This window comes from Erythrolamprus reginae, chromosome 7 (genome assembly GCF_031021105.1).
Source record: "Erythrolamprus reginae isolate rEryReg1 chromosome 7, rEryReg1.hap1, whole genome shotgun sequence".
NCBI lineage: Eukaryota > Metazoa > Chordata > Lepidosauria > Squamata > Dipsadidae > Erythrolamprus > Erythrolamprus reginae.
In genome coordinates, this window is record NC_091956.1 from 58,574,366 (window position 1) to 58,588,179 (window position 13,814).

Here is a 13,814-nt window from a genome sequence, read left to right on the forward strand (position 1 = left end):
TTTCCAGTCACAATTCAAAGTGTTGGTCATGACCTATAAAGCCCTTCATGGCATCGGGCCAGAATATCTCCGAGACCGCCTTCTGCCGCACGAATCTCAGCGACCGGTTAGGTCCCACAGAGTTGGTCTTTTCTGGGTCCCGTCGACTAAACAATGTTGTCTGGCGGGACCCAGGGACAGAGCCTTCTCTGTGACGGCCCCGACCCTTTGGAACCAGCTCCCCCCGGAGATTAGAATTGCCCCCACCCTCCTTGTCTTTCGTAAACTCCTTAAAACCCACCTCTGCCGCCAGGCATGGGGGAACTGAGACATCTCCCCCGGGCCTATACAGTTTATGCATGGTGTGCTTGTGTGTATGTTTTCTTTTTAATAAGGGTTTTTTAAATAACTTTTAATTATTAGATTTTTTTATATTGTGCTATTATTGTTGTGAGCCGCCCCGAGTCTACGGAGAGGGGCGGCATACAAATCTAATTAATAATAATAATAATAATAATAATAATAATAATAATAATAATAATTCATACCATAACTACTTATCTGCATGTTGCCAAGCTGATTTGTCAGCTGTCCTGCAGGTATAGAGGGCCTGTTAGGACCAGACTGTAAAGAATGAACGTAGGAAGGATAAGAAGCTGGAGGACCTGGCAATCTGAAAACAAAAAAAGAACATTAGAGAAACTCAGGAAATCACCATACAGCATATTCTTTTGCGCATAAAACGTATCAGCTAAAATAAACATGAATCATTCCTGTAGACTCTGCAGATAAAACACCACACATAAAATGTCTAGGAAATGAAAAAGAGGCTTTGTTTATAGTAGGTTTACTCATCACATGCTGTATGGTAACTTCCTGATTAATTATTATTTATAGTGGAACAATTGTAGGTCAGCCATCCTCAGATATATTTGTCCCTTGTATTTTTTTTTCCAGGCACTTTCAAAATAAGAAGTTTTCTTTCCCTTCTACTAATAACAGTTTATTATTATGGCTAAACCAGCAGTGGGCTACGAGCCGGAACGCTAAACGCAAGGTTTTACCTATGGCTCCATGAGCGATTTTGCTACCTCCACAGGTGCAGCAGCAAAATCGCACTAGTCCCGCAAGAACTTATGAGCCGCCGCGGCGAGCACAATTTAGCATTCTGGCTCATAGTCCACCATTGGACTGAACTATGGTTAGTTTTCAATGTTGCTTATTGGGGGGGGAAATAGATATAGCCGGATTGTTTCAATAAAGCATTAATTGACATTAACCAGGTTTTTTAAAAATTACTTAATACTAAGCTGCAGCTAATCAAATGTCAAAGTTAACAATCTTATTCACATGACTGCTCAGAAGTAACAGAGTTTAAGTCTTAAGTTCACCAAGGCTCATTCTCATGATAATAAAATACAGTTTATGAATACCCAGGCACTGTCAATTGTTAGAATCATTTTGCACAATTGAAATTTCTCTTCTAAAAAAGGGCTTCCATTGTGATATTAGGCTTCACAAACACAATAGAGCTGAGATAAGATGATTACAAGTATTTTTATTAGGAGGTCTATAAAGATTCTCAGTCATCTAAGTCATGGTTTCCGAAAGGTGCTTTTTCAGGAGCCAACTGGACTTTCTTTTTTCTTTTGAAGATGTCTTGCTTCTCATCCAAGAAGCTTTTTCAGTTCTGACAGGATAGTGAGGAATGGAAGGATTTATATTCCTTGCAGACAGCTCGTAATCTGCATCCTTTTAGAGGGTTTTTTGAAGCAGTTGGAGATTTATCTGTGTCCTCAGAGTCAATTGACCTTTTTTCACATTGCAAAAAAATTATGTTGAAATGTGTGCTTTGCAATTAAATCCAATCTAATGCAAATGATTTGTATGCAAAAAGTTAATATTCCCTATGAAACTACAAACAACATTATGGTAATTCTGTATTTAAGGTTTTCTTCCTTGCCTTATTCTTTCTTCTTCATTTTTGGTCATAAATGCCCGGTCGGCGGCTTAAACCGCCAGCCAAAATTGCCCATGGAGCCCAATTGCCTCAAGCTCCGCGGAGCTCCGAATTTCCCGTTTCCGGCAAAATCGGAAGTTCGGCTTTTGGCAGCGCGCCAAGGTGACACGCTACATGCAGGGCCGGGGGGGGAGGTCCTGGTTCGCCCTATTTAAGGGCGGTCCGAACAGGACCTCCTCCTTGCTTTGCTGAGTCCCGAAGCGAACACCCGCCCGCCCTCCGCTATCAACAGTGTGTCCGAAGGAGGTCACTTCGGGGCCTAATAGGAATTTTTGGTGGCTTCCCCTTTAGAGGCGGATGTTTTTTCGCCTATTCCACACTGACGGTACGGATGGAATGGTTAGGGGGTGCGGCGCTATATAGTATTGTAATTAGGCTTCCCTCTGGTCACTGGGGTTTGGCAGGTTAGGGGCAGAAATGGGCAGTAGGAGCGACTGCGCATGCTCCTTTGGGCATCTTTTAAAAGGATGATGGACCGCCTCTCTCCATGAATTATAGGTTTTACAACTTCGGGGATTGGAGAGGGGATGCTCATGGGACTCACCGGATCCAATTTCCCTCAGGGATTGGAGGGTGAGCTCCTCCCACACTCCAAAGGGCATGGCTCGGATCCAGGTGAAGGTGGCTACCTTCACCTGGTTCAGCAAGGAGTTTTTGCCCAATGTTGCCCAGGAAGGTTCTGGCAGGAATTTCAGCTCCGTTAGTTTTTGGCCTCTTCAGGTCCTTTGTTTATAGTTGAATTTTAATATTTAAATTTACGTGTTTCATATGCTTTATTAAATTAGCATATTAAATTTATGCTAATTTAATAAAGTGACCCTATATTTAACTCATACACTGTCTCAGCGTCTTTACTCCGCTTCCGGGGCAATTTTCCTTTGCAATTTTTTGTCTAATTTATAACAACACTGTATATACAGAATTCTGTAGACTGCAAAGTGAGAACTATTTCACATAAGTCAGGCACAGTTTTGAGACTGGACTAAACCCTAAACTATAGTTTACAAACCATAATGACAAGATTTATAGAATTTGCTAAGCTAAGACCAAACATTCACATTGTAACTTTGCATGAGGCAGAAGCCCAATGTTTAAGTAATCATGAAGAACACTGTGCTTAGGGTGGATTTTACTTTCTAAAAAGTATGACTGAAGTCTAAAAATATTTCCTTCTCTGTTTTAATCCATATTAGCAAACATGTTTTATTAAGTTCTCTTAATAAAGAGAATTTTCTCTCCCTTTCTCTTCAAATCTTGAAATTCAACATATATACTAAGCTACAGTATTTTTCCTTAAAATTTAAAACTGGCTTAAACAAAACAAAACTTTTTATAGGGTCAGAGAAAAATAGTTTCAATTAATAGGCAACTCAATTTGAATAATTTGCCTTTCTCAAAGTCATGCATAAGGAACTTAATAACTTCTACAACATATGACTTTATTAATTCTTGCATACACTGCTCATTTAACGACTAAGAAATAAAAAGGAACTGAAATAGACTAAATCTCATCTCATGGCTCACAGACCTTCAGCTTTGATCTTTTAAGTTGGACATAAAGGTCAAAGGTGATTCTCTGCCCACAGAATATGTTCTGCATTATGGCTGCTCAAAACATATGGGTTAAATTAGGCCTTGGATTCTAATTAAAATAACTGCTTGATACAATATTGCGTAGTAAAATTATGCTTTTCCTTTTAGTTAATCCAATTTATAGAGGCACTTCTTTATCAATATTCTAGAACTCAGTACAAAAATGATTTATTTTTCAAAAAGACTATGTCCCCTTGTGTCCTTACCATATGCAGTAGAATAAAAATATGATTTTAGTACACTGATTAGGGAGGAGAATGTCTGTTTTCCCCCCAAAGTCCAGTAAATCAACAGGTGATGTACATTATGTATAATGATATAGATTATATTATTCACATTACGTTGTCATTATGCAAATGATACCAATTGGCACAAATGTTATATGGATATTGACTTTATCATATACAGTAGTACCTCGTGATATGAACCCCTTGTCTCACGAACTTTTCGAGATATGAACCCGGGGTTCGGAAAAATTTTGTCTCTTCTTACGAACTTTTTTCGCCTTACAAACCCGCCGCCCAAACGCCAAACCTGGAAGTCCGTCAAAAGTTTGGGTTCGGCGTTTGGGTTTGGGAGGCCACCGAGAAGCCCGCCGCCCAGCTGTCACCTTGCCAGAAGAGCCGCGGAGCTGTCGGCCGGTTGGGAGGCTCAGACGGAGGTGGGGAATCCCAATAGGGAATTCCATGGGCGGAGATTTGACGTCACGAAGACGTCCTTCCTGGCCAGCCGAAATGTGGACTCCAGGTTATCCAACATCTTCTTAAAATCTTCCAGTGTTGGAACATTCACAACTTCTGGATGCAAGCTGTTCCACTGATTAATTGTTCTGTCAGGAAATTTCTCCTTAGTTCTAAGTTGATTGTCAGTCAAGCAGGTTCATGATTGTCCCAAAGGTGGTTTTTCAAGAGGCAAGTGGACTTACTTGTTTCTCTTTGAAGATGTTTTTCTTCTCATCCAAGAAGCTTTATCAGTTCAAAGAAAAACAAGAAAGTCATCTTGCTTCTTGAAATTTTGGGAATATTCCTAATGCTTTATTTTACTTTGTTTTAAATCACCTGTGTGGCTGTTGAGCTGCTGCAGTGCTGGGTCCATTCTGGAAATTACTCTGCTTAGGTGAGTGGAGATTTTGAGGTGGAGATCCCATGACAGGAGGAGCTCCAAAAGGCACATTTGTTTTCAATATACCTAAAGTAAAAGTAAACATATCGACAACAATGGAAAACAATTACATTAAAAGGAGTACATCATAAAAGTTAAAGCATAAATAATGTATGTCAAAGAAATATATTAATAAACTAAATTAAATAAATTCCAAATTACTCAGTGTCTTCCATTTATAATTGGGAAAGATCGATGGTTGTCATGGAAGCCATGAACTCCTGAGCAAGGTGCAAGGATTAGCCAAGTGATGGTAACTTGAATTCCCCCAGCACTATAAACATGGGGAACACCACCACCAATACGCCTACCAGCTCTAGCAGTGCAGGCAAGGCTGTTGTAATGCAGCTGGGAGGCAGGTATGTCAGCAACAAACCCAACTGAACCCCTGAGTCCAACCTCAAGAGGAGAGATTCATACCAAACTCTGGGGCAGGCTAAGATTCTTTCAGACAATAATCTGGAATCCTGCAAGGGCTAAGATTCTTCCGAACAATTATAGCATACGACAAAAACCTCAAAGAAAGAAGTCCATAAGTATTGGTTTTTTCCCCAGGACTTACATTTTATTTATTTGTTTATTTTTATTTATTTATTTTGTCCAATACACAATGAGGGTTTTAGTGGGTATATATCTATATACACATAGTAAAATACATGATGAAGGTTATAGAGGAGATACTCATAGTAAAATATATCTAAGAAAGAATAGAAAAGAAGATATAGTAATAAAACATATCAATGAAAGAATAGAAGAAGAGATATAGGAATAGAAGAAAGGTATAGGAGATATAGGAGAGCAATTGGACAGGGGATGGAAGGCACTCTAGTGCACTTGTACTCGCCCCTTACTGACCTCTTAGGAATCTGGATAAGTCAACCATAGATAATCTAAGGGTAAAGTGTTGGGGTTTTGGGGATGACACTATGGAGTCCGGTAATGAGTTCCATGCTTCGACAACTCGGTTACTGAAGTCATATTTTTTACAGTCAAGTTTGGAGCGGTTAATATTAAGTTTAAATCGGTTGTGTGCTCTTGTGTTGTTGTGGTTGAAGCTGAAGTAGTCGCCGACAGGCAGGACGTTGCAGCATATGATCTTGTGGGCAATACTTAGATCTTGTTTATGGCGTCTTAGTTCTAAACTAAAATGCTGGATCATATACAACCTTAGTTCACAGACCATGATAAACCTTTATCTATTCTATTTTCAATTAATTTTTATGATCATGAACCTTTTTTCCCCAACTGATTACATCCAGAATTCCTCTCAAACCTTGTCCTGGCTGAGAATTTGGAACATACAACCCATTATTTTTACAAAGAACCAGAATGCAGCATGAAATAACTGTACCTGACTGAGATGTAAAAGGTGCTGGATTTGGATCATTATAATGTCCATGCAGAGGTGAAGAAACTGTTTGTCCAAAGCCAGGAGAAAATCCTCCCATTCCTGGCTGGGCCTGGGAATATGGAGGTGCTGCAACATATCCTTGGTGAGTCATTTCAGCGGTATTTCTTTCTTTATAAAAATGTGAATAAATAGGAAAATTATAATTTCCACACACTAAAAATGCGAATTGAATCATTACTGTTCTATTATAATAGTAAAAAACAGAATCAGCTTTTTTGCAGGTTCGACCAAGGAAGTCATCCATCGTTTGATAATTCTCTTAAGAATGATTATTTTGATCTAGACAAAGCACATAGTAGTTCTTCTTTAACAGGGATACAGTATAAATTTATGGTTCACCACATAACTGGATAATATATATACAGTATATATATTTCCTTTTATAAAATATGGAATATGTTTCTGGATAAATTTCAGAAGCAAACATCTCTTTGGTGCCTAGAAATACACATTTTCTTATGAGGAAGGGGAAACAGTGATGTTATCTGAAAGAGTAGGAATCAAATTAACAGTTTTACACACACTCTGCAAAGGGTTAAAGGAATTGGTATGTTAAGCCACTGCAGATAATGCACTTTCAAATATGTTTCTTCCGAATATGTAAAACTATGTGACTACAATTCAGGAGCACAGAGTATAAAGAAAAAGATTGGAAGCCACATGTTGCTTAAATCAGTGTTTCCCAATCTTGGCAACTTGAAGATATCTGGACTTCAACTCCCAGAATTCCCCAGCCAACGAATGCTGGCTGGGGAATTCTGGGAGTTGAAGTCCAGATATCTTCAAGTTCCCAAGGTTGGGAAACACTGGCTTAAATGACACAAACAATTCATCCTTACTCTACACCTTATTTATGTAGGACAATCTATGTATAACTGAAAAAATATCCACCCCTCTTATGACACATTTTTCAGTTTCTTCTGCCCTTCCTCTATTTCCCTGCCTCGTTGAAGTGTTATGTCCTTTTATACCTACTTTTGTCAAATGACACAAATACATTCGTACGTATATCACACAAAAGCATTATCTATCTCTATCTCTATATATTAACTCTATGTTGACTGTATGACTGTAACTTGTTGCTTATATCCTAAGATTTTTATTAATATTGCTTCTTCATTGCTTATTTGACCCCTATGACAATCATTGTGTCGTACCACATGATTCTTGACAAATGTATATTTTATTTTATGTACGCTGAGAGCATATGCACCAAGACAAATTCTTTGTGTGTCCAATCACACTTGGCCAATAAAATTCTATTCTATTCTATTCTATCTCTATAGAAGATGTCTTGAAACCTGGCAACTTTATGAGTTGTGGATTTCAACTTCCAGAATTCTCCAGCCAGCATAGCTTCAGAATTCAGGGGAAGGATACTGTAAATCTCCATTGCCTTCCCACTCCAGCGGAAGGTTACTGAAAAATCCCCATTTTGTCCGATCAGCTGGAACTCAGTGAGCAGAAAACAGATGGGGTGGGGCAAGTCAGAGGTGGTATTTACCAGTTCTCCAAACTACTCAAAATTTCCACTACCGGTTTTCCAGATGTGGTCAGAACCTGCTGAAACCAACCTCTGGAGATGTAGGCTTGTCCTCTTCATTTTCTGTTTATAAGTCACCTTATTCGTTCTCTTCTAGCTTCTGCCCTTCCATTCAAGTTCTTTTTACATCTGCTGTTTTTGACCACAACGTCTCTACAGGCTTTCAACCATTTCTCAGAATGCTGGCTAGGGACATCTGGGAGTCGAAGTTCAGTCACCTTAAAGTTGTGAAGACTGAGACACACTGATATTCAGCATGAAGAAAGAAAAGCATCCCAATTTTATTTAAGATTAATGCTTATTTGTCCCTTCCCTGGTATTATTATTATTATTATTATTATTATTATTATTATTATTATTATTTTTAATTAGATTTGTATACCGCCCCTCTTCGTAGACTCGGGACGGCTCACAGCAATAATAAAAACAATGTACAATAACAAATCTAATAACAAATCTAATATTTTAAAATAAAAAAATTATCAATTTTATCCCTAATTTTAATGTTTCTTGCTTTTAAAGTGTGAAGAATGCCCAGAGTTGGTTAGTTTCCAAATAAATCCTCCCAATCCCATGTGGGGGGACGGGACCCTAAATTATTTAACAGTTTCTTAGTGCTCCTGCTCTATAAGAACTAGCTGCCTCACTAACTGTGAAAGGATCTGCCTCCGTTCTTTATAAGGTTATTGGTGCACAGCATATTTCCATATTTCTACATTTCATACTCTTTTAATTTGGGGAATGCCCAAATACAGTTGGATGAAGAGGCAGATAAATCAGCCCAGAGAAGACAAAACCAAAAATGAAAATTCCTCAAATCCTGCTGCAGAGCCCTCATTGGTAGATGTCTTTTCTCTGCTGCTTGGTGTTATATATGATAAAGTTGGCATCAAAGTCAGAAGAACACAGCAATCACTTTGTCCAAGCAATGAATGGTGCAAAATAATGCCAAACCAAGCCTTAGAATAAATAATAATAATAATAATAATAATAATAATAATAATAATAATAATAATAATAATAATAATAATAATAATAGTAGTAGTAGTTGTTGTTGTTGTTGTTGTTATTATTATTATTATTATTATTATTATTATTATTTTAAAAAATAGAGCTGGTAAGAATTGGTAAAGGAGAAAACAAATGTTATTAATTTTGTGCCAACTCAAAGGTAGCATTACTTCAATTCATAGACAAGTGAAGACCCTAAGTTGTAAGCCAACCATTATAAGAGGCCTATAAATCTTTTAAATATATAACTAAGTCTCTGAAATATGTAAAATTTAAAGGTGTGTTTTTCCTATTTATGGAACCAAAACATCAACTTCTTCAGTTCTATGGCCCACTTGCCAGAAAATCCTATTTTCTTTCTTTCTTTCTTTTTTTCTTTCTTTCTTTCTTTCTTTCTTCCTTCCTTCCTTCCTTCCTTCATTCATTCATTCATTCATTCAATTTTTTTATGCCGCCCTTCTCCTTAGACTCAGGGCAGCTTACAACATGTTAGCAATAACACTTTTTAACAGAGCCAGCATATTGCCCCCACAATCCGGGTCTTCATTTTACCCACCTCGGAAGGATGAAGGCTGAGTCAACCTTGAGCCGGTGATGAGATTTGAACCACTGACCTACAGATCTAACAGTCAGCTTCAGTGGCCTGCAGTACAGCACTCTACCTGCTGCGCCACCCCGGCTCTTGCATCATATTATTTATTCATTAGAAGAAACATATATGATTTGACTGAATTAAGACTTTTATAATTGATGAGGGTGTTATTTAAAGTAAACAATTAAAGTTGAAAATTATAATTGGGTTCACTATAGAAATATGCTCTTTGAAAGAGGAAAGTTTCCATTTCACAAGATTTCTCAAATTTCTGTGCAGTATGGTTTTTTTTTTTGTTTTATTAGATTGATAACACCATCAAAATCAAACAATGTGACTTTGGGAGTCATAAAACAACAAAAACAAACAAAACCACTACCTATAATCTACCAGTAACGTTAAATGCTATGTGATATAAAAATACAAAATATAAACTACTACTAAGTACCAAACCCAAAAAAAATCAAGAACACTCCCCTAATGCCTAGAGGGAAAGCCAAGTCTTAATGATTTTCCTCAAGTCAAGAAAAATCAGGGCCTATCATACAGATAGTATATGGGGGTAGGTTTCATTCCAGAGGACAGAAGCAACTTGGGTGTCCTCCTCGATCTACAGCTAACATTAGAGTACCATCTTTCAGCTGTGGCGAGGAGGGCGTTCACCCAGGTCTGCCTGGTGCACCAGTTGTGGCCCTATCTGGACCGGGAGTAACTGCTCACAGTCACTCATGCCCTCATCACCTCGAGGTTTGACTACTGCAATGCTCTCTACACCTTTGAAAAGGGTTCAGAAACTCCAGATTGTGCAGAATACAGCCGCGAGAGCTATCGTGGGGCTTCCAAGATCTGTCCACGTTTCGTCAACACTCTGCGGCCTGCACTGGTTGCTGATCAGTTTCCAGTCACAATTCAAAGTGCTGGTAATGACCTATAAAGCCCTACATGGCATCGGACCAGGACCGCCTTCTGCCACACGAATCCCAGCGGCCAATCAGGTCCCACAGAGTTGGCCTTCTCCGGGTCCAGACGACTAAACAATGCCATCTGGCAGGACCCAGGGGAAGGGCCTTCTCTGTGATGGCCCTGGCCCTCTGGAACCAACTTCCCCCGGAGATTCAAATTGCCCCTACTCCTCCTGCCTTCCGCAAGATGTTGAAGACCTATCTATGTTGCCAGGCATGGGAGGAATAATTATCTCTTTTCCCCACTACCACCTTTTTTTTCTGACTGTAATACATGAGAATGGTATGATTGTGCAATAATGATTATTTTTAATATTTATGGGTTTTAAATTTCGTTTTTAATTTATATTGGATTTGTACTCCGTATATTGTATTGTTGTTGTTGTGAGCCGCCCCGAGTCTTCAGAGAGGGGCGGCATACAAATCTAATAAATATATAATATATATAACTACAGCAGTGTTTCCCAACCTTGGCCACTTGAAGATATTTGGACTTCAACTCCCAGAATTCCCCAGCCAGCGAATGCAGAATAGGTGCACTTCCTAGGTTCCAGAAGATGACAAGATTTAAAAGAAACCGAGAGCATGTCATCTGTGGGAGCACATAGGACTGGCAGATGCTCTTGGAAGTGTCCTTCAAAAAAACTTGGCCCTGTGACATGTAAGACTTTAAAGGAAATAAGAAGCACCTTGAATCACATCCAGAAGCATTCTGGACCAACACTAGTATAGTAGAGTTACAGGACATATTGAGGTGCACACATACTACTGCATTTTGGACCATTGAACCTTTCCTATGCTCTCTAAGGGCAGCCCCATATAGAGTGTGTTGCAGTAGTACAATTAGGCAGGGCTGGTTTAAAATAATAGGCCTGATGGGCAATTTCCTATGGGTATCAGGGGCCCATACTAATCTGTGTTTGTTAACCCTTCAATGCACCTTGAATCATATAAATACAGCAACATATTTATTGCATTTTACCGCATTTTTTAATAATACTAACATGTAAATATGTTTAATTTTATCAACCATTTACGTTTTTATTCCTGGCAGTAATTGTCATAGGGACCCCAGTTCACTGCTTTGCCCAGGGGCCCATAATGCTGTTAATTGCCCTACAATTAGGAGGTGATTAGGTGTGAGTAGCCACAAGCTTCTACATGTATGGGAACAATTATTGCACAAGAAGCAGTTGTAAAGAGCCCCTCTGGCTACTGCTGCCACTTATTCTTCAAGCAGAAGGTGTGAGTCCAGGAGAGACAACTAGAATGGAGGGGGAAAGATAAACATTTGTATCTACCACTCTACTTTCAGAAATGCAAATTTAGATTCTATAAAAGTTTACTGAGAAGTAAACCCCACATTGCCTAAGTAAATATGTACAAAATGGAGTCAAAGGAGCAGCTGTCTCAAAATTTCCCCCAGTCACTTCTCAACTTTTCAATGCCAAATTGAAACAACAAGAGAAAGTACTTAGGAGGAAGTCTGAGAAGAAATTGGAGTAGATTCAGGTTCATTTATAATAATTACATTTTTTTCCTTTCTTTACCATTCATTGGTGTTGTGGTTAGCTCTGGCCCAGCTCCTGCCCTAAGGACTGTGGATGTGGGGGAGACATCCACATGCTGCAGGCCTGTTTTGCCCCCCCCCCCCCCCGTGGAATCTGCTGATGAAGGCTCCTCTGACCAAGAAGACATGAGTGACAGGGAGGAGGAGAGTGTGGCAGACAGCTCAGAAGGAGATCAATTATCTAGCTCCTCCTTGGATTCAGAACAAGAGTTAATGATACAGCCACGCATGTGGAGAGCAATGCACAGGCAACAACAACTGAGAGATTATTATCAAAGAAAATGAAGCCACTTGTGGTTGGGTGGGGCTGTGGTAATTAGTGAGGCTGCTATAAATAGCATCCTGTGGGTTTGGTCATTGTGGAGGATTATCTGATCTTTGTGTTTCCTGACTGCTTTACTGACTTTGACTTTTTGTGTGCTGATTTCCCCCCGCTTTGACACTAAACCAGGGCAAAGTGTGTTTCACTTTGTGAAAGAAGGACTGTGAATTGCCTCACAGCTGCAAGATAAGTATCACAGAACTGATAAGGGACTTGTACAAATTACCAGTTTGTTTGGAGATGAGTGCTCTTTGCTCTTTGGTTTAAGTGAATTTTCATTATAAAGAACATTGTTTTGACTTTTCAAACGTGTGTGTGTCTGAAATTTGTACCTGTGAATTTTTGGGAGGATTCTAGCAGAGAGCCCGACAGAACATATTGATATGTGCAAAATTATTAAGGAAAGGCTTACACAGACCTTATTCTCTTCTGTGACATACGACTGTGGGCACGTACATCAGCATGTCTAGCAAAATGGCACATTAAATTTGTAGTTTACAATATGTGGAAGTACTCAGAGATGGATTCCCATTACTGCCTCTACTGATGCACAGCACGCACAGATTCTGTTCTCCTATGTGTGTGCATGTCCCAGCATGGGTTTTTTTTCTGCGCATGAGCAGGAAGCAAAATCTTGCAAGGGGCATGCGTGTGAGAGATATTTCAGCACTTTTTTTGCTTCTGCACATGCGCAGAAGCAAAAAACCCCACCCAAATCTCACACCTGCATCCCTGTGCATGTGCAGAAGCAAAAACACCCTGGGATGCATACATGCGCACGCAGGAGAATAGAAGCTGCGCATGCAGCACAACTTTTGCTACCGGTTCACTGTCCTCATCCGTACCGGTAGAAACCCAATACTGGATGTACTAAATAAAGTTATCAAATTTCTAGAAATGAATGTATGTAAAAATACGAAATGCATCAAAGGTATATAAAAATCAAACAAATCGTATATCTTGTACATCTCAAGAACAACCATGGATTACACACACACACACACACACACAGAACACCATAAGATTGTTGATTACAATGACATTTATAGAGAAGGAAAGGTGTTCATGACTCCTTATTCATAGTTTGTTTATTAAAACTACGTATACAGTAGACACTAAAAAAACCCAACCAGCAGTATTCTAAATTATGAATGCCAACAGATAAATAGGATCTAGATTGTTAATTGGTTTTCCTGTTATTTCTTTTCATATCTGAAGACAAATATTTTTGTAATTTAAAGTAGAACTTTTAAAATTGTGACTTTTCAAGTACCCTGCACATAAAATGAGAAAACATATTTTTAGTGAGGTGGCACTAGTTAAATACATTCTATGAAAGAATCAGATTGGTGCCCATAATTACATCCCCTCAAACAGACACAAACTTCCTTTTTCTTTCAGGATGGAAACGTGGCAGTTTAGAGCTCTAGTCATTTCAACAGGTGCATTTATCTGCTTGATATTAAAGCCCTGCTAATAGTCAATATAAAGAATTCCATTCTAGCCAGTTACAGTTGATAATATTCTGAGCCAATAAAACAACCTCCTGCACCGTAGAGACAGGGGGGGGGGCAGGGGGAAAGTGCCACGTCAGAACATCCTACCAAACCAAAGGCCAAGAAACACAAACATAACTGTGCTTAAATGACT

At 39.0% G+C, this 13,814-nt stretch overlaps 1 protein-coding gene across 1 annotated transcript in view; it reads right to left on the bottom strand.

The window, feature by feature from the left end:
• Positions 1-13,814, bottom strand: part of SEC24D (SEC24 homolog D, COPII coat complex component) — a 97,425-nt gene that overhangs the window by 79,973 nt on the left and 3,638 nt on the right. The window contains exons 2-4 of the mRNA XM_070757648.1: positions 6,105-6,272; positions 4,651-4,780; positions 528-652 (exon numbers count right to left, since the gene is read on the bottom strand). Coding sequence (XP_070613749.1) covers positions 528-652; positions 4,651-4,780; positions 6,105-6,255 — 406 coding nt within the window. The 5' untranslated portion in view covers positions 6,256-6,272. The remainder of the gene's footprint in view (positions 1-527; positions 653-4,650; positions 4,781-6,104; positions 6,273-13,814) is intronic.